This window comes from Euprymna scolopes, chromosome 36 (genome assembly GCF_053919585.1).
Source record: "Euprymna scolopes isolate OS-2025 chromosome 36, ASM5391958v1, whole genome shotgun sequence".
NCBI classification, from domain to species: Eukaryota; Metazoa; Mollusca; class Cephalopoda; order Sepiida; family Sepiolidae; genus Euprymna; species Euprymna scolopes.
Genome location: NC_136517.1, coordinates 91,429,780 through 91,456,567, shown reverse-complemented (window position 1 = coordinate 91,456,567; position 26,788 = coordinate 91,429,780). Strand labels below are relative to the sequence as shown.

The following is a 26,788-nucleotide window of genomic DNA, read 5'->3' as shown; positions in this document are numbered from 1 at the left end:
GTTAACAAATTCCTAATGAACCGTCCCCTTAAGTAAACACTTCATCAAATCTCCACACTAACGTAATGTACTTGCAATGGCCCTTATCTCTGAGTGGCTTCCGGGCCTTGATAAGTGGTGATCACTGTGTAAAAAAAAAAAAGGCATTAGTGTTTGATCCTTTCGGGAATCGTCAGTGCAGGGTGTCACGATTAACGTGAGTCGAGAGATTTGAACCCTGGCAACAGAAGTCATGTCTGGCTTTAATAGCAAGGACCCGAATATATATATATATATATATATATATATATATATATATATATATATATATATATATATATATATTAAAAGGTAAATCCTGTTTCCTCAGAATTAGTGCTTTCTGCAAATTCAATGGTTAATGCATTGAATGAATTGCTTATCTTTATTAACCGACATTAAGCTGTAAATCTACATCAAACCGATACCATAATACTTAATTTTGTTTACATACCATAGTAAAGGTCCATACAACGTTTCAGCTAGATCGCAAAGTAGTTTCCGAGAAATACTAGTACGGGCAGACAAGAAAAATAAGAAAAATATAATGGGCGCAGGTAATCAAGAAAAAAAAATATCGCAAACGAAAACGTCTCAATCTGGAAAGTTTTCAAAAAAATGAAAGAAAAAAGAAAACCTCATCTTTTTAAAATGTTGGCCGGTTTCATTCCGAATGAATTCAAAACAGCGACTGATTATGCCAATTGGTATCTAATTTCCTTCTTCCATTAAACATTTGTCCGATAGTTTGTTTTATTATTTTACTTTTAAAAGTTTTGCGTGACATAATGAATATTTATATAAAAAAAAAATAAATGCACATTTAGATTTATTATAGAGTGGAGCATGTACGTTTGGTGCATGCGGTTTCAACTATATCACATAATTTTGTCAAATTGTTTTGTTCGATGGTAAAATAAAATTCCGTACGTTACTGCATAGGTTTACTACATTTTTATCTTCCTGATGAGTTTTCCCGGTGGAAGATTGTTTTTTTTTTTTTTAATTTTTCTTACGTTTGTTTATGAGGATAAAAATAAGAAGAATGCATTTTTTTTCCTGTTTTTTTTTTTTTTTTTTTTTTTTTTTTTCCATTTCCTCCATCTTCCCGGATCTTGTAATTTTAACATTAATTGAAAAGATAAAATACAAAATGAAAAAAAAAAAAAAAAACTTGAAAAAAGAATCTTTGTAATTTTTTACCTCGAATTTGGCTGAATTCCCCCGCGCCCACAAAAGATGCTATGTCCAAATAAAATTTGCATTTTCCGTGATAACGCTATTTTGTTCGTTCACAGCAATATTTAATTTATTCATTATATTTTCTTGTATTTCCTTTAAGGAGTTATCTCTTCGCTTAAACACTTAAAATGGCTTTGTCCGGCGATTTATTTTAAAACTTAGTTTACTTTTACAAAATTTTGCCTGGCGTGATGAATATTTATATAGATTCATTTTAATCCACATTGGACTTTATTATAGAGCGGAGGAAAACATACATTTCATAACGGGTTCGCTTGCTTATATAGTAAAATACCGTCCGCTACTGCAGGTCTTCTGCTGGTATTTCCAAATATGCTTTTTTTTTTCTTAATATAGTTTTATGCGGATGAGTTAGGGTGAGCAAGAAAACAAGACTGTATTAGGTATTGTTTAAAGTTTTCGTTTCTCTTGATCTTTTAATTTGAAAAGTTGATTGAAAAAAATAAGACAAAATAGAAAAAAAAAGTTTTTCTTTGTAATTCTTTCTTTTTAACTAGCGATGTGAGGGTGCCCAGCGTTGGACGGCTTTGCCCGGTTGTAAAATACGTTTAAATATGATATTTTAAATTTGTCCAGATTTCGTATATTATAGAGTCGTAGTTTCAAAAGTCAAAAAAATTGAGTGCCATCAGCTAGAATCGAAACCGAAACTGTAGCATTAAAAGCTGGTGACGTTACCACTGTACCAGCATTACACGCATATGAACTGATTGAAAATAAACTAAGATGACTGTACAAAATGCATAACGTTTTTTTTTTAATTTTGACCCCTTAATATTTTAGCCAGCTAAAGACCTATAAAAGAACGGTTCGTAAAAAATTCAATCATTTGTGGTTCCTAGCTCTGTAACTTTTAGTTTCGGGAGAGATAGAGTTTGAAAATAATGAGACGAACAGACAAACATAACCTTTTATATATAAGTCGAAACTGCATCATATAGACATATTAGATGTAGCTGAAATATCCCCACCTACTTGCAAAACGCCATAACCAAATAATATCTCCCTTGAAATATACATTATATGACTAAGCAAGGAAACTAGGCGTTATCCGGGATTGAATAAGTATCAACACATTTTCACTCTTCCATACTGTCATTGAAATGGGAGAAATAGCCCATTTATTGCCTGCTCTAATTAGTGACCCACCGTGGTGCACCAGGAGGAAGCTTCACATGCCTCCCCGCAACGACTTAGTCCACAATACGTTATAGGCTATATTGCACTGTAAAGAATCTTCTGTTGGTTTTATAATATTTTATAGCATGCATTGAATAACAATTTTAAATGCAAAACTGAAATATCACGGTTAAGTGATGCTCTGAACAGAAATATTCATTTCTAGCGCGCCCCTGTGTTAAGAAAGAACCTTCTGTTAATTTTATACGCAAGGCGATTTTTCTTGTGCGGTAGTAAAACTTGAATTCACTTGTGATGTTAGATTGTATAAATGTGTAAACTTTGGTCAAAATCGGACTTCCTTCTTTAATAGGTCTTTTCGATAATCCATATTTGATACTTAGCAGACGCGTTCCGACACAAAATCTACTGAAAACCATAATTTTGTTCGTCCATGAAAATAATTTATTCATTGCAATTGCTTCGCTCTGTATTTTATGAAGTTATATCTTCCTGTGAACACTTGATTGTATTCGCACGGATTTTTTAAAAATTTAGTTAACTTTTTAAAATTTTTACACGAAGCGATGGATATAAATAGAAATAAATTAACATTCTAATTTATGGAATGGATGATATAGTTTCGACTGATTTTGTTGCGGAATCGCTGTGGCCAGTTTTCCAACATGCCGTTGTTCAGTCTATATACTGTTTACATGGACTTTGCACTGAAACAAATTATATACACACACTGACAGCGAAGTAAAAATCACAACACAGTTGATCTACAAAAATATATTGTTTTTATTTCACTTCGACAATCAGTTTTTTGTGACGTCTTATTATTATGTTTTGACATTACTGAAAGGTGCAGGGGTTCGTGGTTAAACGCTTGCTGGGTAAGGAAGAAAATGGTGATGCCTGCTGACCGACCGACTCTAGTTGATTTTGTCTCTGAACTGTATTTATTTATAAAAACATTCTTTCCTATTGGAATGTTTAATATTTCCTTTGTCTATTTTAACCTTTGACAGATTTGACCGATATCCGCTCACATATTTCTGGGTCAAATTATGCATTTCGTTAGACAAAATGGAAAGTCCTGAATTGTTCAGATTTGAATTTATTTGCATGTGTGAAACCTATCGAATGTTTTTTTTTCTTCCCGTGGGCTCCTGCCGGTAGCTGACAATTATGAGTATCGGTATCTACTTCGTTTTGTTCCAATTGAATACGTGAAATGATTTCGTCCGGTAGTTTTTAAAACGTATTTTACTTTACGTTTTAAAAGCTTATGACAATATGACTATTTATATAATTAAAAAAAAATTACATTTAGCTTTATTATAGAGTGGAGAATGTTGGTTTTCCGCAAGCATTTTTAATTGTATCACATACTTTCCTCAGATTGATGTTTGTTGATGTAGTAGAATCCCGTACATTATTGCATAGATTGGCTGATTTTTGTCGATTTTTTTTCATGCACACTACATCGTAGTCCTTTGTCTTTGTTTTGTGATAAAAAAAAGACAAGAACCTGTTTGGCATTGGTCAATGGTTTCGTATTCTTTGATCTTCTCGGATTTTTTAATTTGCAAATTTGATCGAAAACAAAACACAAAATCGAAAAAAAAAAAAAAGAAATTTTCTCTGTAATGCATGGCTTTCAAGTTCGCTGAACTGCCCCCTCTATGCAATGCACGAATATTTAGTTTGTTCCTAACTACCACCTCTGTACACTGCCCGAATATTTAGTCCCCCCCAAAGCTTATTTATTGATTGTACTTTCTTTATATTTTCCTTTATAAGACCTCCTCAACGTTGTCAGCGTACGCGAAAACCTATAGAATGTCAAATTCTTTAGGTAGAATATGAATATGGTAACTTTAACACATAATCAAGTTGCTCGAATTGATCAATATACATAAATTTGTATTCCTGTCATGTTGTCGTTCGGATTTTGAAAGAGTCAAAAAATTCAGTACACAAAATTTAGACACCGGAAGTGTCGAATGTGAATGATGAGTTGGACGTAATGTAAAAATGTACCGAATTTAACACTGATGAAATTTAAATTTCCGTTCTATTTTTACAACAACCGTAAAACAGAACATTTTCAGCCAGTTTTACTATTTACCTGTATATATACAGGTTTTAGTATGACGAACAATTGTATAAGGCTGTGCGACTTCTATAGTCACACACGTATTGCAGTAATATCTCTGGTTTCGTCAGCAAGTGTTTGGACAAGACTCTCAAAAGTGTTTAATGAAGTCCCGCCGCAAACTAGCAAGTTCCTCTGTGGACGATTTTGCAAAAATGTAGCTGGTTTGAAGAACCATTTACCTGCGCATTGACGCTCTACATAGACCTGAAGAGATGCCAACTTTCTGTGCAAAAGTAACAATCATATATACATGTGCGTATGCTTACAACACCCCAACCTCCCCATGTTAAGAAAGGCTTTTGGAATAGAAACCCCCAACCTCCCCATGTTAAGAACGGCTCTGAGAATAGAATCCACCCCCAACCGCCTCATGTTAAGAACGTCTTTCGCCGACCTCCTGACAGCGCTTGTGAAAAAGGCATGCTCCCAGTTCTGGACCCATTGAAGGTGAAGCGACTACATTGAATATGGTAACTTTAACACATTACTCAAGTTACTCGAATTGATCTATATACATAAATTCGTGTTCCTGTCATGTTGTCGTTCGGATTTTGGAAGAGTCAAAAAATTCAGTACACAGGAAGTGAACTCGGTTTAGCTATATATGGAACAGAAGTCGCGAAGCATGAAACGACATACGAAACCATATAAAAACACCTTTTTTTTATCATGAAACAACAACAAAAAAACTTATTTTCTTCGATTCTATAAAGATTTTTTTTTAATATTTAAAAAATATTTATATGGAAATATTTTATTTTACAAAGTAATTAAAACTTTCATAGTTTGCATTTCTAAAAATTTCTACATATGTAAAATATATTCATGTTGGAATAATTTAAAATTTTCACGTTTTATTACATAATTTTTATCATAAATATATCATTAGACAGGGTAGCTACCTTCGATGCAATTAAGAAACCGAAATCGAAGTTTGTTATTGTTTTTATTGTTTTTATGATAGCACAAGAAGTGTTACAACTAAAATAATTTTTTAAATGGCTTCGTATTTCGTTTCATGTTCAGTGAATTTCGTTCCGTTCCATATTTTAGCTGAACCGAGTCCAGTTCTAGCGTCTTAACTTTGTGTACTGAATTTTTTAAAACTTAACCCGTATTTAAAAAAAAAAAAATTAGTTTTCTTTAAAAAAAAAAATTACACGACGCGATGGATATTTATGATAAAGCCCAATATGAATTATTTTTTTTTATCTATAGAGTGATGGATGTTGTTTCTCGTCTACTTTTGTCAAGCTACTATGTTTCTTTATGTAGTAAAATCCCGTGCGTTATTGCATAGGTTTACTGGCTTTTTGTTGATTTTTTTTGCGTGCTCATTACACTGTAATATTTTCCCTTGTTTTGTGAGAATGAAAAAGACAGAAACCTATTTGGCATTATTCAATGTTTACGCTTTCTTTGATCTCGGATCTTTTAATTTTCAAATGTGATTGAAAAGATAAAATACAAAGCCGGGAGAAAAAAAATTGTGTCTGTAATACTCGACATTCAATTTGACTGAACTGCCTCCCCTTCCTTTGTAAAACGCCATGACCAAATATTTACTTTCTTTATATTTTCCTTATGGAGGTTTTTCGTCCATCATTAATGTTTGCGAAAAAAAAAATAAATAAATAAAAATAAAAAAAAACAGAAAAAAAAAAACAAAACAAAAAAAAAACAATCTATCCCAGAAAATGTCCGCAAACTGTTTTAGTTACTCACAAATCTTTCTGTCCAATTTTGGAAGTAGTCAGAGACGTTCGCCATTTTATAATAAACAAGATCACGCGCTTGTCATTGGTTTAGATTTATGCCCTTCGCATTATCGCCTGAAGAATATGAAAAATAAGCATCGCTTATTATTGTAAATTGGCGTCAATATTTTCTGCAATAAAGAGTTTGTTTGCACAACTTCTGCAGATTGGCACATCACTTTGATCAGTGATGATTTTTTTTGTCTTTCTTGGTTAAATATTCAGTGTAAATGCCAGCTCACGACCACGGTAAAGTAGGGCTTATCACTGAACATGACGTCATGCCTGGGGTACAAGCAATAAAAATTTGTCAGACAAACTATCGATTTTAATCTATCTATGTATTTGTCAAACAAACTATTTCATTTAATGAGAGATTTTTACAAAAAGAATTAGAAAATTGCCCAGTCGTAAAATACGCTTTAAACATGTTATTTTAATTTACATCAATTTCGTAAGTATTATTATAAAGTCAATTATTTCATTATTATAAAGTCAATTATTTCATTATTATAAAGTCAATTATTTCATTATTATAAAGTCAATTATTTCATTATTATAAAGTCGATTATTTCATTATTATAAAGTCAATTATTTCATTATTATAAAGTCAATTATTTCATTATTATAAAGTCAATTATTTCATTATTATAAAGTCAATTATTTCATTATTATAAAGTCAATTATTTCATTATTATAAAGTCAATTATTTCATTATTATAAAGTCGATTATTTAATTATTATAAAGTCAATTATTTCATTATTATAAAGTCAATTATTTCATTATTATAAAGTCAATTATTTCATTATTATAAAGTCGATTATTTCATTATTATAAAGTCAATTATTTCATTATTATAAAGTCAATTATTTCATTATTATAAAGTCGATTATTTCATTATTATAAAGTCGATTATTTCATTATTATAAAGTCGATTATTTCATTATTATAAAGTCAATTATTTCATTATTATAAAGTCAATTATTTCATTATTATAAAGTCAATTATTTCATTATTATAAAGTCGATTATTTCATTATTATAAAGTCGATTATTTCATTATTATAAAGTCGATTATTTCATTATTATAAAGTCGATTATTTCATTATTATAAAGTCGATTATTTCATTATAATAAAGTCAATTATTTCATTATTATAAAGTCAATTATTTCATTATTATAAAGTCGATTATTTCATTATTATAAAGTCGATTATTTCATTATTATAAAGTCAATTATTTCATTATTATAAAGTCGATTATTTCATTATTATAAAGTCGATTATTTCATTATTATAAAGTCGATGATTTCATTATTATAAAGTCGATTATTTCATTATTATAAAGTCGATTATTTCATTATTATAAAGTTAATTATTTCATTATTATAAAGTCAATTATTTCATTATTATAAAGTCAATTATTTCATTATTATAAAGTCAATTATTTCATTATTATAAAGTCAATTATTTCATTATTATAAAGTCGATTATTTCATTATTATAAAGTCAATTATTTCATTATTATAAAGTCAATTATTTCATTATTATAAAGTCAATTATTTCATTATTATAAAGTCAATTATTTCATTATTATAAAGTCAATTATTTCATTATTATAAAGTCAATTATTTCATTATTATAAAGTCGATTATTTAATTATTATAAAGTCAATTATTTCATTATTATAAAGTCGATTATTTCATTATTATAAAGTCGATTATTTCATTATTATAAAGTCAATTATTTCATTATTATAAAGTCAATTATTTCATTATTATAAAGTCAATTATTTCATTATTATAAAGTCGATTATTTCATTATTATAAAGTCGATTATTTCATTATTATAAAGTCAATTATTTCATTATTATAAAGTCAATTATTTCATTATTATAAAGTCAATTATTTCATTATTATAAAGTCAATTATTTCATTATTATAAAGTCAATTATTTCATTATTATAAAGTCGATTATTTCATTATTATAAAGTCGATTATTTCATTATTATAAAGTCGATTATTTCATTATTATAAAGTCAATTATTTCATTATTATAAAGTCGATTATTTCATTATTATAAAGTCAATTATTTCATTATTATAAAGTCGATTATTTCATTATTATAAAGTCAATTATTTCATTATTATAAAGTCAATTATTTCATTATTATAAAGTCAATTATTTCATTATTATAAAGTCGATTATTTCATTATTATAAAGTCGATTATTTCATTATTATAAAGTCGATTATTTCATTATTATAAAGTCGATTATTTAATTATTATAAAGTCGATTATTTAATTATTATAAAGTCGATTATTTCATTATTATAAAGTCAATTATTTCATTATTATAAAGTCAATTATTTCATTATTATAAAGTCAATTATTTCATTATTATAAAGTCAATTATTTCATTATTATAAAGTCAATTATTTCATTATTATAAAGTCGATTATTTCATTATTATAAAGTCGATTATTTCATTATTATAAAGTCGATTATTTCATTATTATAAAGTCGATTATTTCATTATTATAAAGTCGATTATTTCATTATTATAAAGTCGATTATTTCATTATTATAAAGTCGATTATTTCATTATTATAAAGTCGATTATTTCATTATTATAAAGTCGATTATTTCATTATTATAAAGTCAATTATTTCATTATTATAAAGTCAATTATTTCATTATTATAAAGTCAATTATTTCATTATTATAAAGTCAATTATTTCATTATTATAAAGTCAATTATTTCATTATTATAAAGTCGATTATTTCATTATTATAAAGTCAATTATTTCATTATTATAAAGTCAATTATTTCATATTATATTGTACCCAATGTATTGTCATGATTTTAAAAGTAAGCAAATTATGATTTATGTGGCATCAGCTCGCGTCTCTACCACCCATAGCAATGGCCAACGACTCTTTATCTGAGAGTCCATCTTTCAAACTCCTTGGCCTAACGTTCACAGGAAACATGAGTTGGAACAATTACATTGAAGGCATTGCCAGGGCCGCTGCAAGAAAGGTGGGCTCTCTCTACCGTGCTAAAAAACTACTAACACCCGAAAGTATCCTGTACCTCTATAAGCCCACCATTCGCCCATATATGGAGTATTGCTGCCACATCTGGGCTGGTGCATCTGCTACTAGTCTCTCGCTCCTTGACAAGGTTCGAAAGAGAGTCGCAAACCTGATAGGCCCTGAACTGGCATCTAAGCTTCAGCCTCTGTCCCATCGACGAAATGTTGCATCCCTCTGCCTTTTCTACAAGTATTTTAGTGGTGAATCCTCTGACGAACTGCAATCACTTGTGCCCAACGACGTGAGCACCCTCGACAAACCCGACACGCTGCTAAATCCCACCCCCACACTGTAGAGATCCCTAGATGTAAAAGATCTTTCTACTCCAATAGTTTCTTCCCCAGAACCGCTAGACTCTGGAATTCCATTCCAGGTTCTCTGCTTCCCCGACAGTACTGACGTGCAGAAGTTCAAGTGTAACGTGAACCGACATCTTGCTGCCCAAATCCCTACATAGTACCCCAGTAGTTGTTGCCCCTGATAGTAGCCGCCTACACCAAAGTGGCAATTTGCCTTGTTTGGGGTGAAAATGTAAAAAAAAAAAAAGAAAACTGAAGCAAAAACATAAAACAGTTTCACGATTGAAACTATGTTTACACGCTTAGCAAAGATAGAAAATGATTTGTACTCGAAATGGTTGGATAGTGGAAAGACATATTAATTTTATTAAGTTGGTTTCTACGACAACGATGTTTTGATGGACAAGATGCAAGAAAAAGAGGTCGTCGGGCGGTCCACATATTTTTATAACTATATTGATTAATCTATAATGTAGTTGATAAATATTATTGAATGAAAACTCATTAAGAATCAACATTCCAGTATCTTTTTTAAATAAACACAACATCAGCTCAAATTTGGTAGGCAGTTTGTTTTTATCTAGTTTATTAACATGATATTGGATTTAGTATTATGCATGTAAAATTGAGAAAATTGTTTTAAAACTTTGCGAATTCCAATAAAGATGAAACACGAAAAATTCTGTGTAATCTATACATATTTATATAAGTGAACGTGTGTGTGTGTGTATTTTCAAACGCAATAACTGTCAATTTTCAGTCTATCGACTCAAAATTTGATATACAAGGTACTGAGATTTGAGAGAATCTTGCTCAACATAACCTCCAAACACCCGGGCAACGCCGGGCTGAAGTGCTAGTTGCCAAATATATTGTCAAATATGTACGAATATAGTCATCCACATACAGTACTGTCTCGCTGTATCGCAGATCAGTGCGGCTAGACAGGCAACTACCTCAAGCCAGGATCGAAACCCGACCGCCCGTACAACAGTCAAGGCTTTGAACCATTACGCAATCAGCAGCTGCTGTGCGGCCAGTGAATTAACGATGTTTTGACATCGTCCCAATACCTAAGCTCGAAAACACCGATAATGCCATTGGATCTACGAATACCATACACGTTTCAACCAATTCCTTTGTTTGGATATTGATGGTATTCTAATTTTCATCTTGATACGAAAACTTCAAGTTGAATTCGCTTTATTGATTTATATATTCGTATATTTTTATTCTTATAACCGCATTAAGTTTGCAAAATAAAATAATTTGTAAACCTAAACTTGTGATTATATATATCTTGGCCTTAGTATTACGTGGCCGACTCAGACGACCGAAGAAGATGAGGGCGTTGGTGCCTACCAAGATTATCTAAAGAAAAAGAGTTCTTCGTTCGTTTTGTTTTTCCTATGTCATTCAGGGAACATTTTATTTTATTTTCCAACTTGGAGCATTGATGAAACATAAAAAAAATGTTAAAACGTTGGTCGATCCAGGTAGACTATTTACAATATATATATATATATATCTGTAGAAATATTGTTTTTATTATATATCAATCCTTATACAAAAAGCCCAGTATAATTACGGAGCAATATATAGAATAAATGACAAAAATGTTATATTCCAAAATTCATGATGTTGACCATCTCATAATTTATTCCATGAATCAGTTGACTTTTACAATTTTTGACAGAATCTGCTTCGTAGCGGAAAATCAATCACTTAATTATTATATCAATCAGTGAATCTGTTATCTATTATGATGAGTAAAAGGCATAATAGATTCCCAGCTTGATATGATAATTAGGTGATTGATTTTGCGCTACGAAACAGATACTGTCAAGAATTGTAAAAGTCAACTGATTTAAAAGAATAAATTATAAGATGGTCAATATCATGAATTTTGGAATATACTTTTTTTGTCATTTATTCTCTCATATATAAATATAAATAATGGTTGAATATATTATTTTTCTAAATATAAATCCAATGAAACCCGCATGATTATTAAAGTGCGCAATGGTGGTCAGAGCTGGTATATAATCTGTTTATGATACAAACATTATTGGTTACATATTTGCATACATGTTTCAGTGAAATCCCAATTTTAAGAAACCACCTCATCAGACCAAAAAAAGGGGATTCTATTGAAACCTTTTTTGGTCTGATGAGGTGATCTTTTTGAAACATGCATGCACATATGTAACCAATAATGTTTGTTTAATAAACAGACTACACACACATATATATATATATATATAAATATATATATAATTTAAAGGAGATTAGAACAATAGTCTTAAGAGCAGAGTGTATTTTAATGTAATAGTGAAATTCCTAGTTTAATTAAAATACAGGGAAAGAAAAAGTGCTCGTTGTAATTTAGATATATAATAAGCTCGATAGGTAAATATCCTAGAGCTAATTTAATATTTAGTAATGTCATTGAGAATTTAAAAATCAAATTATAATTAAATTAAAAATCCGTTTCATAAGAAGGAACAACAACAAAATCAATTATTTGTACGATCGTTTCGGAAAACAGTGTTTTTATTGTGGTAGACATCAAGTTACGGACAATAATTATTACATATAGTTTTTTTAATAAACAAGGTTTCCTCATCAGCATATTGTGAAGGGTTTTTATTAAATTTAAAAGACACCATAAATAAACCTAGCATTAAAAGTAAGGCAGATGTATCTTTTAATTTTTCGCCTTTTGAAATCAGGAACTATGGTTAAAGTACTCATATAGATGTTTGCTATAGCTTTTCACCTTATATATATATATGTGTTTGTGTGTGTGTGTGTGCGAGTCCACTTCAGTTCCTGTTGCAATTTCTGACATAATATTATCGTCCTGCTTTCTCAAAACGTGTTTTAATACAGCAAGCTCTACACGCGGCTCTTCAAAAGTCTTACAACTTTCTCTGATGGTTTTACTCCACAGTGATCGATCTTTCGCTTGAGCTCCCCACTTATGTATATCCACTTCAAGTATTTTCAAATGTGAACAGGAACTGCAGTGCACTGTATGTGGCAGATACATTTCGTCAAAAGCTGGTTTTGTTAATCATATGAAATCACTCAATTAAAGGCAGGAACAACAGTCTTATGAGGAGATTTCTGCAGCACATTCGGCAACGCTTAGTTGTCATATGTGTGGTCTAATCTGCAAATCTAAAAGTGGCCTGACAAGACATTCGAGGATTCACAATATTATCATGCAATCACGTTTACAAGAAGGAACATTTCTATGCCACATTTGTGAACTTTCATTTAGGGCTAAAGCTGGATTAAAGAGTCATCTACGTGCACACGGACGCAATAACACTTAAGAGGTGGCAAACTTCTGCCAAGAAGTAGCAATTATCATATACGTGCGAAGGTTGGGCGCTTTAGTCATACGAAAGTGAAAGCCTTTCATTCAAATAACTTCACTTAACAAATTTGCCGCAGTGTCTTTTTATGTTGGTCATCGTTAGGCCATCATAAATGCATACAGTTATGATCATATCTCGCATTAAAGGGTAAAGTCAAAACGCCTTATTTTAATTTAATTCAAATTTACGCAATAGATGCAGCATCGTTTTTTTTTTCCATTTACTTATTTCGTTTTTGCTAGGGATGGAGAATCCGGGTTTGTATTACTGTACACATAGATTCAAAAAAGTTGTCAAAAAACAAATATATAGCAAATAAATGTTATCAAAGGCAAGATAAGTTACTTTTTCTACCTAACTGGATATAATTTTTCGTGTTTTTATTCAATTTAACATGTTTATTCAGCTCGAAAAACATGCAGTGTTTACCGATGTATCGGAAAATTCAAAATGGCGGCCGACTCTCTCTCGGAGAGGGTAAGTTTGGGAAAAGGTATTATAAATAATAAACTAGACAAAATACTGTTAGAAATTCGCTCAATATATGTTACCGTGACATAACTTGACATATATTCGGTGGTTTTTTAATAGTATTTTGTTTAGTTTATTATTTATAACATCTTTTCCCAAACTTACCGTGTTAAAGACACAGTCGGGCGCCATTTTGAATTTTCCAATACATCGGTAAACACTGCATGTTTATCGAGCTGAATAAACATGTTACATTGAATAAAAACACGAAAAATATATCCAGTTAGGTAGAAAAGTAACTTATCTTGCCTTTGATAGCATTTATTTGGTATATATTTGTTTTTGACAACTTTTTCGAATCTATGTGTACAGTAATACAAACCCGGTACAGTCCTACTATTCTATCTCTCGGACATTTCAACAAACATATCTTTAAATATGCTTACCGGCCCTTTACGCGATTTTTTTTTTTTTTTTTTGTATGTGTCGTACACTTAGTTTACCGATGATATTCTCCAAGTAGTTTTGGGAATTCTTTTTCATGAATCCGGTTTCGCCTATAATTATTGAAACGATACAGATCTCTCTTAGATTCCACTTTCTTTTCATGTCGTACATAATATCTTGATAATATTTATTTGAAATAGCTGGATGTTCTTGGTTACAAAATGCAATTTAGCAAGTCGCTGTAATTAACGGTTGGTCGAAGTCGTAGCTGGTTATATGCTTAATCTTTAGGCTTTTGAGATGTCTTTTGCCGGTTCTCCCCAGCTGCTATATCCGTCCGTATTTATAGCTTACACCAGCCTATCATATCCTTGTGTGTAGGAACCCGGATGTACTCAGATTCATTATACTGCTATTAAAACAACCCAAATTAAGTACTCCTTCATTATGACGATCCTCATATTTTTCTTATTCATTGATTGTAAACATTGTCTCCCCCACGTGAAGGTGCTCAGTGGACTTGATTTCCCCTGGCACCGTGACGAGCTCTACTTGTACCGTGGACAGTGGACTCGAATTCTACCTGTACCGCCTCTGATGATGCTTCCATCTGCCACTGTTGCTTTTCTAATTCCAGGTTTCGCCGTCCCCTTCGCCTGCCTTAACATGGCTTCGATGACGAGTCAGGTAAGTGGCCGAGCTTTCCATCTCTGTCGCTCGCTCTAGGAGAGATTCGTCCCAAAAAACATGTAGCATTTGCAGTGTGAAAGAGCGTGTGTTAAAGGCTGCTTTTGTTTTCGGGAACGACGGGTACATTTTCATGTTAGTTTCTCTGTAAAACAGGGCTTAGCTTCATTGGAAAAAATTTTCAGCCGAAACATGTTCGCAAATATGTAGTACAAATATTTTGCATATTCGCTTGCACTAAACATAATAGTTTACCCCGGTTTACTTAATGCAATATGCATACTCATACGTGTAACGATAAACGAAGGTACACATGGTCAAAAATACCAACAACAGACAAAGTGCCTTTGAAATAAAATATAGCAAAGGGGGTATATTTGTTTAAAATAGTAAAATGGTTTTAGCTACACAATCGAGTAAGAAAATCTAATAAGTTGCTTGACTAAATAGTTTTTCGTAGTCATAGTGGGTAATATGCTTACGCTTATTGCTTTCGGTGTATCTTTCAGACTGCTATACACGTCCGTATTTATGGCTTCCACTAATCAATTGTAAGGAGAAATCAGGATGGATTAATATTCATTATATCAGTAAGGTCTCTGATTTTCTGAGATGGGGATTGGTTACTCGATAAGCCCATTGTAATTATTAGCGCTACGACACGAGAATATTCTTTTCGTAAATTGGACTCTAGTATATATTAGTTAATATCTTATGTTTTTAGATAGTGATGTGGTTCTCGATTGAGTAACCGAGTCTAACTGTGTCGGATATATCCCCGAGAGTCAAAACAATAAGATTAACCTCTTGTCATAGCCCTAGTAATTATATATATATATATATATTATATTATATATATACGAGCAAACAGTTAATAAAACATGTTAAAAAACACTTTGAAATGAGTTAAAAACATATTTAATCTGAAAAGGAAATACTTGATAAGTAGATAGTCCTTAATCCGCGGAGTTTCAAAGAAATACTTTCCTTCTCATCAGAGGGTAGGAATTAGCAAAATGTTGGATCGGATTTTTCATGCAAAAGTATTTAATGAAACAACAAGTAAGTCAAAGATCTTACTTGATAACACAAAAGTGAAGCAGCGGGAATATGGCGAAGAAAAAGGTGATTACACGTGAATGGATAGTCTGATGGAAGAAAATATTCATATATAAAAGGAACTGCGTGCGAGTTCGTTCCCTATGGACTCGAGAACAGCTGGGCCGATTTTTATGAAACTACACACAAAGGTACTTTATGCTCCTGCCAATGTTATAAGATAGGTTTTGTATCGGAATATCTTCGATAAGTATCGATAATCAATAAGTGAATTAATCCGATGAAAGAATGAACTGCCGATTTGGATCACATTTAACACCTTACACAGCCTAACATCACAAGTGCACTTGAGAAGTTTTATTACCACACAAGCCGAAGGCTTAACATACAAAATCAACGGTAGGTTCTTTGATATGACAGGGGCGCATTCGAAGTTTAATGTTTTATCTTTAGAGCACAATTAAAGCATGGCACTTGACTTTTGCGTTTTAAACTTTCATTAAAACCATTAAGAATAAAATAAAATCAATAGTAAGTTCTCCTCAGGCCAATGTAGACTACAATGTATTATAGACTAAGTCACTGCGAGATGGAGTGTATGCTTCGTAACAGTGCACCGCGACGGGTCCCCAACTAGAGTAGGCAATCGATTTGATTGAAAAATGGGCTATTTCATCGATTTCGATGACAATAAAAATATGGGAGTGTGAAACATTTATTGATCGTTCAATTCCAAGCAACTTCAGGTCACCATGATTATATATATATATATGTGTGTGTGTGTACTAACACGACTGCCTCGATCGTAAAATACGCTTAATAAAATATTTTGATTTATGCAAATTTCGTAGTTAATATGACAGCTAATTTTCTATTGATTATTATATTGTATCCAATACCAAGTCATGACTCCAAAAGTTAAAAAAAAAACAACCAAACAAACAAACAAACAGAAAACTGAGTTACGCGCAATCAGCTTGAATCTAAACCAGAGCATTTAGCTCTCCTGTGGTATTCGCTACTTTATAACCTCACGACAAATTGATATCAAAACTTTATATATTAACGTATGAATATATATTTGCAAAGGCGTAGATTAGCAATTTAACGGTCACGTTCCAATTTAACCTTTTCTGTATCTGCTTAATACTTAGCAGCTATTTTTACCAGCTAGAACCTAAACGAATTTGTTCTGCTCTGTCATTATATATATATATATATATATATATATATATATATATATATATATTGAGGGAATTAGACCTGGGGTCTAAAGAGCAGAGTTTATTTTAATGTACTAGTAAATCTATAAACGCTATTAAAATAAAACAGTGCCCATTGTAATGTAGATATATAATAAGCTCAATAGGTATAGGTTTCCTAGAGCTATATTAATATTGAGTAAAATGAATCAATTTTGAATTAAAAATCAGTTTTAAAAGGAATCAATTGATTTTGTTTTTCTTTTTGAAACTGATTTTTAATTCAAAATTATGAATCGTTTTACTCAATACACGCACACACACATACACACACACACATATATATATATATATATATATATGTGTGTGTGTCAAAAACATTGTAAAATTCATTACCCCCACAGCAGCATCCGTATCGCGTAATGGTGAGAAGGCTTGACTGTCATTTGGGCGGTCGGGCTTAAGCCAGTTGCCTGTCTAGCCGCACTGGTGAGCTGTGAAACAGCAAAACAGTACTGTATGTGGATGGCCACACACACACACACACACATATATATATATATATATGATATTATTCCATTATGGAAAACAGAAGAAAAACCTGTAGTACTTTTTGGACATTTTCAACATTTCGTCCCTATTTTCGTGTAACTTCTTCGGGAAATGAGAGATGATTGAGGAAATACAATACACCATGAGGAGCAAATAGATCTTCGTGTTTTCCCGCTTCTGATAATATATATATATATATTTATTATATATATATTATATACACACACACACATTAAAAAAAAAATATTTATTTAATTTTCATTATTATTTTATGTGCAAGCAAGCGATTGAAAAGATGTGTAAAAGAAAACAAATCATGTTTCAAATCCATGTTGTTGTCTTTGATCACCAATTTGCTTATGACAGGAGATAAATTGTAAAAACCGTTTCTTTGTTTGATTGTATTGGAGTTCATAATTTATACCATATCATAAGCAAAATATTAGTTTGAAACCGATTAGTTTCTTTTCCATGTTCTTTTCAATCACAATCTTCTTGTACACAATAAATAATAATAATAATAATAATAATAATAATAATAATACATTTTATATTTGGGCTGGTGCATCTGCTACTAGTCTCTCACTCCTAGACAAGGTTCAAAAGCGAGTCGCCAACCTGATAGGTCCTAAACTGTCATCTAAGCTTCAGCCTCTGTCCCATTGACGAAATGTAGCATCCCTCTGCCTGTTCTACATGTACTTTAACGGTGAATGCTCCGACGAACTGCGAGCACTTGTGACCCCTTGACGTAAATACCCCCAACAAACAGAAAAATCCCACCCCTTCACAGTTGATATCCCTAGATGTAAGAGGCCTTCTACTCCAGTAGTTTATTCCCCAGAACCGCTAGACTTTGGAATTCCCTTCCGGGCTCCTGCTTCACCAACTGTACTGAAATGCAGAAGTTCAAGTGTAACGTGAAGCGACATCTTGCTGCCCAACTCCCCACATAGTACCCCTGTAGCTTATGTCACTGATAGTAGCCCCCTACATTAAAGTGGCAATGTGCCTTGTGTGGAATGAAAATGTAATTATAAATAAATAAATAAACAATAATATATATATAACTTTTGAAGTCATCAGAAAATGGGGGACGAAACGTTGAAAATTTCCAAAAACACCAGTTTTTTTTTTGTTTTTTTTTAACACTCATAATTTTTTTTATACATAAGCATTAATATGTTGATACAGTAATGAACGTGTTTCGGTCTCCTAGTTTTTTTTGTATTTTTTACATGTAGGTCACCACTTATCAAGGCCGGGAATCCACTCGAGGATAAGGGTTATTGCGTGTACAGTAATCAATGGGATAATGTCGTAGCAATCGTTAGCATTGGAGATTTTATAAAGTGTCTTACTTAAGGGGGCGTTTTATCAGGAATTTGTTTATGTTGGACTTGAATACATCTAAGTTGTAGTCAGGTGGGAAACAGGCAAACGGAAGACAATTCCACAGGTGTGCAGTTCTAAGAAAGAAGTTTTTTCATGAAATCTATGTTTTGATTTAGGCACAGATAAAGAGTCGGGAAAATTGACAGTAGTTTAAGATAGACGAGTGTTTATCGTGAAAGATTAGAGAGGGCGGACCAGATATTGGAGGTCAGACGAGCAGTTTCCATGGAAATAACGATAAAACAAAGACAGGCTCGCAACGTCTCTTCTGTGGGAGAGGAGTTTTTATTTTAGTACTTAGTAACTAGACACTTTTTCAAGCAATTACGCTTATATTGAAAGGGAGGTGTAGAGATTCACTACTAATTAATAGCAGAAGACCGAAACATGCTTATGACTGTGTAGCAACACATTACTGCTTATGTATATAAAAAAAATAAAAGTATACACTGCTATATTTCGGTATTGAGCACTTTTGTATAAACCCCATTATTCTTCACTGATTAGCTTATCTCTGTAAAATAACAACCTCAAATTATATATACACACATATATATATATATAAGTCTGCCGACCAAAAATTCAATGAGTAGTTTCGTAGAGACCGTTCCACATATACAGAGAAGATTACTTATATAATACGTGGAATTCCAGGTTAACATTTTCCAGAAGTGGAACAAGTAATGAATTTTAACAAAGTTCACACACGAGTGCTCAATGTCAAAGTAGGTCAGGATATGCTTTTTATTTGTTTTACCCCAGCGACAGCGACTCTATTACAATCAGAAGTGGTGCTATTGATTCGACAGAATTCAATAATGAATCTAAAAGTACACAATTCGCATCGGTATCCACTTTACTTACTGGGAAGATAGTATCATATTATGGATCAGTCAAAGTCGGTCGGTGAACAAGGTTTGGTAGATTGCAATGCGCTAGTTTGTAATTTAAGTGTCGCCATTAATTAATAGGGCACACGCACTGACTGTATCACAGCATCATTTGCCGCTAAAACATTGATATTATCTACCGCTCCTATTTACTATGCCTCTCCACGGGACAGAGTTAGACACCAGGGTCGTTTTTTTAACGTGGAGAAAAGGAACAAAAATAAAAATTGTCTCAGTCGTGAAGGATCTCTCCTCCACTGACAGAGAACAAGAAATTGAGGTGCAGCATCTGAAGAACAGATACTACACTTTGATCTTGTCCCGATATTATCTAATGTTGGGACGATTACTCGGAATCAGAAAAATCGGAGCTTTTTGGGGTATTGGAATCGGTATCGGGGAAAATTTGAGCCTATTTTCCGATGCGAACATCGATTTCTTTTAATTATCTATTTTATTTGATTTTGTTTTTATAAAACATCTTCCATTACTTGTAGTAATAATAAAATAAATATTTATTGATTTAAACTTCGAGTAAGACTAAAACATCTAGATCACCCCATCACAAGTGTGTTTTTTTTTTTTTGCGTTTGAGAAAATGCATGCACCTTTAAGATGTTTTCTTACAGTAATCGGGACAAGATAACAATTTTATAGTAAAATATTTAGCGATTTATAATGAATCAGAATCGGTAATTGTCTCAGACCCGGGAATTTCGTATGGAATCGGTAATAGTACCGGAATCGGGAAAAATATTAAAATCGTCCCATCACTAATATTTTCATTTAAAGAAAAAAGGTCCACGTAGTATTTCGTCGTATGTGTGAGTGCGCGTGAGCGTGATACGGATTTGCCATAGCTTGCGTTTTCAATTTCTTTGCTTTTGTTTTCTAATTGTTGTTCCAAAATATTCGTTGTCCCAATAAGGTCAAAGGTATTTTCCTGCATGTAACATATTTTTTTCCTTCCTGTCTATTTTTAACGACGCTGTTTCCAACGCGATTATTTTATTCTTTTACGAAATTGCTGCCTTGTATTTTGCGAAAACAAGAAACTTCTATACGTTATCAGTGTTTCTAAATATTTTTTTTTATAGTTTTACATCAAGGCCGACAGGCAACTCGAGGATAAGGGTTAGTCGTGATAAGTAGCGATTATGCAAGAGCGTCCTCAGCAACAATTTGTTTGCATTGACTACAACATTTCATTTTTAAATTCAGTCTGTAGGAACTGTTGTTTTGATTTTTTTTTTTTTTTTTTCAAAAAATATTTTTGCTCTTATATATATTTTTTTCTTTTGATATTACGTCATTTATGCATGTTTTGTTTATCCGCAATAGTGTTGGGACGATTATTCGGAATCGGGAATCAGAAAAAAAAAAGAAAAATCAGAATTTTTTTTTTTTTTTGGGGGGGGGGTAAAATCAGCAAAGTAGGTTCTATTTTCCGATGAAGAAGACGATTCCCTTAATTGTTCCTATTTACTTGCCTCACCACGAGGGCAGAGTTAGACACAAGGTCGGTTTTTTAATATGGAGATAATTCAGCTCCCCCCAGAAGGGGCACTCTGGCTAGGAAGAAACATTGAAATTGCCTGAGTCATGAAGGATTTCTCCTGCACTGACCGAGGACACAAAAGGTGAAGTGTAGTATCAAAACAGATACTACACTGGTCTTGGTTCGAAGGCCAAGATTTTTTTTAAGTGTTCGTCCTTTGGTTTTATTTTCTTCAAAACTAAGTTTCACATTACTGGTAGTTGGTTGGTTGTTTTGGTTTTACGGCATATCAACCCTTTTCAGGTCATTTAATGCCGAATCCAATCATTTTGAAGAAAATTTTTTTAACAGAATATGCTTTTTTTTTTTCAAGTCGCTTTCTATTTAACCCATAGTTGGGACCCTAACAGGTACTACCACTCCGGGTCAAAATGATAAATATTTATGGATTTTAAACTACCAGTAAAATTTAAACTATGGATCACTACAAATTGTAGATTTTTCACTTGCGATAATATATATATATATATATATATATATATATATATATATATATAATAGCAGATTGATTAATAAACTCCTCCTCATAAATCTAAGAGAAACAAACACCAAAAGCAAATATAGTTATTTAAAAAATCGGAATCTGTAATCGTATCAGAATAGGGAAAATATCATAATCGTCCCATCACTAATATGTACGTAATATTTTTATTTTTTTTATCTTACCTCTTTACATTTTAATGGATTATCCCCCAATTGCTATATTATATATATATATATATATATTATATATATATATATATATATATATATATATATATATATATATATATATATATATATATATATATATATATATATGGCGATTAAGCTACACTCTAGGATTCTTCAGAGAGGGATTTAACTGATAATAACTAGGATTCTTCGGGAGCGAGGTTTAACTGATAATTCAAAATATGGTACGCGTTGGGTTAACTGATAATTCAAAATGTGATGCATGGAGGTTAACTAATTCAGAATATGGTGCGCGGTGGGGTTTAACTGATAATTCAAAATGTGGTGCGCGCGGGGGATGGGGGTTACTGATAATTCAAAATATGGTGCGCGCGGGGGATGGGGGTTGCTGATAATTCAAAATATGGTGCGCGCGGGGGATAGGGGGTAACTGATAATTCAAAATATGGTGCGCGCGGGGGATGGGGGGGTAACTGATAATTCGATATAAGGTGCAAGGAGGATAACTGATAATTAAGGTCCGAGATTATATAAGCTGGAACGTTATGAAATTAACACTCAAGATGAAACCAATAGTCCGACGATTGCAAATAATGCAATCATTTTTTTTATATCCAAGAAGTCAAAACTTATTGTGCAATGTTTTTGTTAATTTTATTGTCTCTAGTTTTCTATGCATCTGTTTGCTCTTCTATTAATCAATATTGAACGGATAGCAATACTGCGGGTGCATAGATATATTTTTAATGTCTGTAGTTTTCAGTGCACCTCGTTACTATTCTAGCAATCAATATTATACATTGAAGGAGTTGCAATACTATTTTTGGATAGTATATATGAACACAATATTACTGAGTGCCTTAGAAATTATAAAGTCATTGCCATCTCTTTGGTTTTCATGAAGTGCTTTTCCTCGAAATATTAAAAATTTTGAAAAATAAGGATTTGCTAGTGAAGACCATTGTTTTTTCTTTTACCGTTTTGGCCACATGATGTTAAAGGTCGAAAGCATTTTTTTTTTAATGACTGAAAATTCATTTATAAATCTGTAAATATTAGCATTATACGACATACGATATGTCAGGCGAACTTTACAAATTTTTTTTTTCGTTTTTTTTTTGTTGTTTTGTTTTTATTTAATAATTTTGTGTGGAAATAAAAAAAAATGTTAATATTTAGTCCGGATATATCACAAACGTTTTCGCTCATTTCAGATGAGAATAAAATGATACACTGTCTAAATTGAAGATGCTTATAGAACAGAGCGAAAACGTTTATGACAATCTTAGTAATAATACTTGTCTTTCAGACAATAATAACGAGAAAATCGAAATTAATAATTAAACAGAAGCGCTCTGTTATTGTTAATAATGTTTAGTTAAATAACAAACATGTTGCCAACATACACACAAAATATTCATTTATTTATTAATTCGATCGTATTTCATGTCCTTTCATTTCTCTTGTCGACAGTGGTGATAGAGAGAGAATCTGCTATAAATAATCCCCAATTCCTGGCAGATAGTATTGGTAAGAATAATTCCTAATTCACACGTCGTTTTTGGTGATCGCTTCTGCAGTGTAGAAAATAAGCAGTCCTTATAAGACTCTTCACGCTTTTTTGCCAATATTTATTTTCTTTTGTGTCGTTTATTTGATTTAATGCCCGTGAACCTTTAACGCAGATTTTTTTTTTCTTTTTCCACCGAAATTTCTTGATTCTTTTCATTGATGCGTTCGCACATTTACCTGATGCATGCTGGTGATAAATGATCATAATGCACCAGCGGCGGTGAACCGTGGTGTGTATAAAATACTATAAACCCGCGTTTGGTCGGCGAGAACTCGAGCTTTGGATCGTCTCAAAAGAAAATCACTCTGCCGCCGATGTTTAGTTTTTATTAAAGGTCTATTAATCAGAAAAGAACACCCAAGGAAACAACAGCAGGAAAGAGATGGACCAAAAAAAAAAAAAAAAAAAAAAAAAAGTGAGAGGGCAAGCAATACAAAAAAAAGAAATTGACAAAGAATTCCACGGTAAAGCAAAAATCTATTATTATATTTTTAAACTAGCGGGAGATGTTCGGTCTTACTTTGCCGTAAAATACGCTTAAATATATTTTAATTCATGCCGATTTAGTATTTACAAGCCTGGGTGCCCGTGTGTTTGCATTTGGTACAATATCATATTAAATAATAAATAGAGACGAACGAGTTGGTTAGTAGATTTAGTCTATTAATGTCCATAAAAGTTGAATGCGTGTACGGCTCCGTGGTGACAATGTGTCGGAAAAATCGAGCGGTCATATGAAGAACGCTTAAGCAGTATAGCTGAATGTAAATCCCAAGTAATACCCGCACGGGGCCCTAGCAAGGCCGGGCATGACTGCTAGTATCTATCGGATATACATATCGTCTACTAAAGAACTAAAAGCTCAAAGTCAATTCAAATATAGGAGTTTAAAATCTTGTCAAAGAACGAGGAACTAACACGGGAAAAAATAGCAATGATAGTCGAAATTGGGCAGACCTTGTTTACATACGTAGTTTCTATTATCGGAGTACTAAAAACAAAATTTGGCGGGAAATATTCTTGACGTGATAATATAACTATATAGCTATGAATGAAACTAGAAAGTTGGAAATAAATCGATCAAATTATTTAATCGATTTATTTAGTTCTTAACAAAAAATTAAAAAAAAGATGAGAAAAAAAACTAGCTGACTGGAAAACTGGATTTTTTTTTACAATGTCTGAATAATTATATATAAGTATTCATACACACTTATGTGTACAGCGCCATAAAAATGTTTTCGGTAATATATAATCATTCATTCGGCAAAGAATAAACGCACAAGCGATTGTCATTTACAAGGGAAAAATCGAGGAGAATTTAAAGGACTATGTACAAAGAGAAACTATACAGTGGAAAAACCGTGTACGTCCGACTAAGGATCCGTCCAATGTTGCCCCTGTAGTGGCGGTTTTACCTCATCGGGTAGCTGGTTTCACATAATTGCCACTCGAACCTAAAACGTTGCCTGGCGCCAGAACCTCTGGAAATGTCAAAGGTGGACCTTTTTCATGTGCCCACGGAGCCCACGATCCGGGGCATGGGTGAAGAACCGGTCTCGGTCTAAGTCGCAATGTTCTTGAAAGATGTAAGTGAGGATGAGGTCGCCTGGAAGCCTCTCGCGTTCAAGGGGTAAATGAAACATTGCTCACAGAATACACCTCTGAGGCTAGCCAGAATTTATCGTCAGCAGGTGTTGAAGACGTTCGAGACGCTGGACGTCCTTCACGTAATAGGAGGATGTGGTCTGAATAAAGTCTTCGAAAACCGGACGCACCAGAAAGATTTAGAAGGTAAAGGAAGCGGTGATGTAGTGCTCGGAGGTTGGATATGTGGAACGTACAATCACTCTCTTTCTCTCTCTCTCTCATACACACACACACATATATATATACATATATACACACACACACATATATATATACTTATCCATTCATATATATATATATATATATATATATATACGAAGACATACGCATGCACACACATTATATACTCAGACATACGCACGCACACACATACTCAGACACACTCATTATATACTGACGACATACGCAGTATACACACACGCACACTTCTGTACTAACTTAGTGTTTCAGAGGTAAAAAGAACTTCAATCGAATACTCGAATATCTATGTGTCTTCTAATAAAATGAAGTTTTAGACCCAAGAATAGGAACCCCTTGATTTCAGAACTTCGAAGTAAAACGAAACAAGCACTCATTTTGTATAATTGCTGCCCGTTTTTAACAGATTACAACATCTTCTCTGTTGCATACATCTTTTCCTCTCCTTTCCAAATATTCTCTAACTAATCTAACCTACCCGTCCTCACAACATATACCCCCTCCTTTAGTATTGCTAATTTTGGATGAGGTGGGTTCTCTGAATTGAGATTCCGCTGAAACATGTATGCACATATGTAACCAATAATGTTTGTATAATAAATAGTATATATATATTGTATTGATGAGTGCATGTTTCACTTGTTATCGCACTGTTACGCTTATATATATATATATATATATATATATATATATATGATATATATATATATATATATATATATATATATCATCTCAATTGCCGCACAATTTTTATTTTATGTAAAGGTCTTTTTTTTCACAAAGGTTTCGTACTATTTTTTCATGAGCTTAACACACACTGGGTTTTTTCCTTGCTTTCAATATTGTGCCATTTCTTGTTTCTGTCACCTCTTTTTGCTTTTGACGACAGTTGGCTTTTTTCATTCTGCTTTTTTTCCGGCTTCTTACGTAATTCTACCGTCGGGCAAAGTATTTTCTTTTTTTTTTTGTTTGGTTCGAAAACTGAACCAGGAATTTCCCCCACTATCTTTAGGTAAATGTAAACGCAGATTCCATGAACCAAGCTTCTTTTCCCAGAACTGCCAGCCTATGGAACTAATATATATATATATATATATATATATATATATATATATATATATATATAAAAAGCTGAATGTGTGTTTCTTGTCACGAATAGGCTCCTATATGGTTGACTATTTTAAAAAACTGATTGGTATGTTTGATCCTGCAGAATGGTGGTTCATTAAAATTGTGGGGTCTGCGCTCGGGCCTGGTCCACAAAGTATGGAAATAAAAAGTTTAAAAATTAAAAAAAAAAAAAAAACGTTTAGAATGTTTTTGATAT

At 32.3% G+C, this 26,788-nt stretch overlaps 1 protein-coding gene across 8 annotated transcripts in view; it reads left to right on the top strand.

Moving 5' to 3' along the window:
* LOC145260676 (E3 ubiquitin-protein ligase TRIM9-like) overlaps positions 1 to 26,788 on the top strand; it is a 1,004,508-nt gene that overhangs the window by 938,302 nt on the left and 39,418 nt on the right. For 2 of the 8 annotated variants that reach the window (XR_013864356.1, XR_013864354.1), the window contains 2 exons: positions 14,660 to 14,709; positions 23,514 to 23,570. The exons of 2 other annotated variants lie outside the window; for them this stretch is intronic. Coding sequence is in view for 2 of the 6 variants with exons in the window: in XM_080119035.1 (XP_079975161.1) it covers positions 23,514 to 23,570 (57 nt within the window). In the remaining 4 variants the exon portion in view is untranslated. The remainder of the gene's footprint in view (positions 1 to 14,659; positions 14,710 to 23,513; positions 23,571 to 26,788) is intronic. 4 more of the 8 variants (XR_013864355.1, XR_013864353.1, XM_080119035.1 and 1 more) reach the window with 2 other exon arrangements.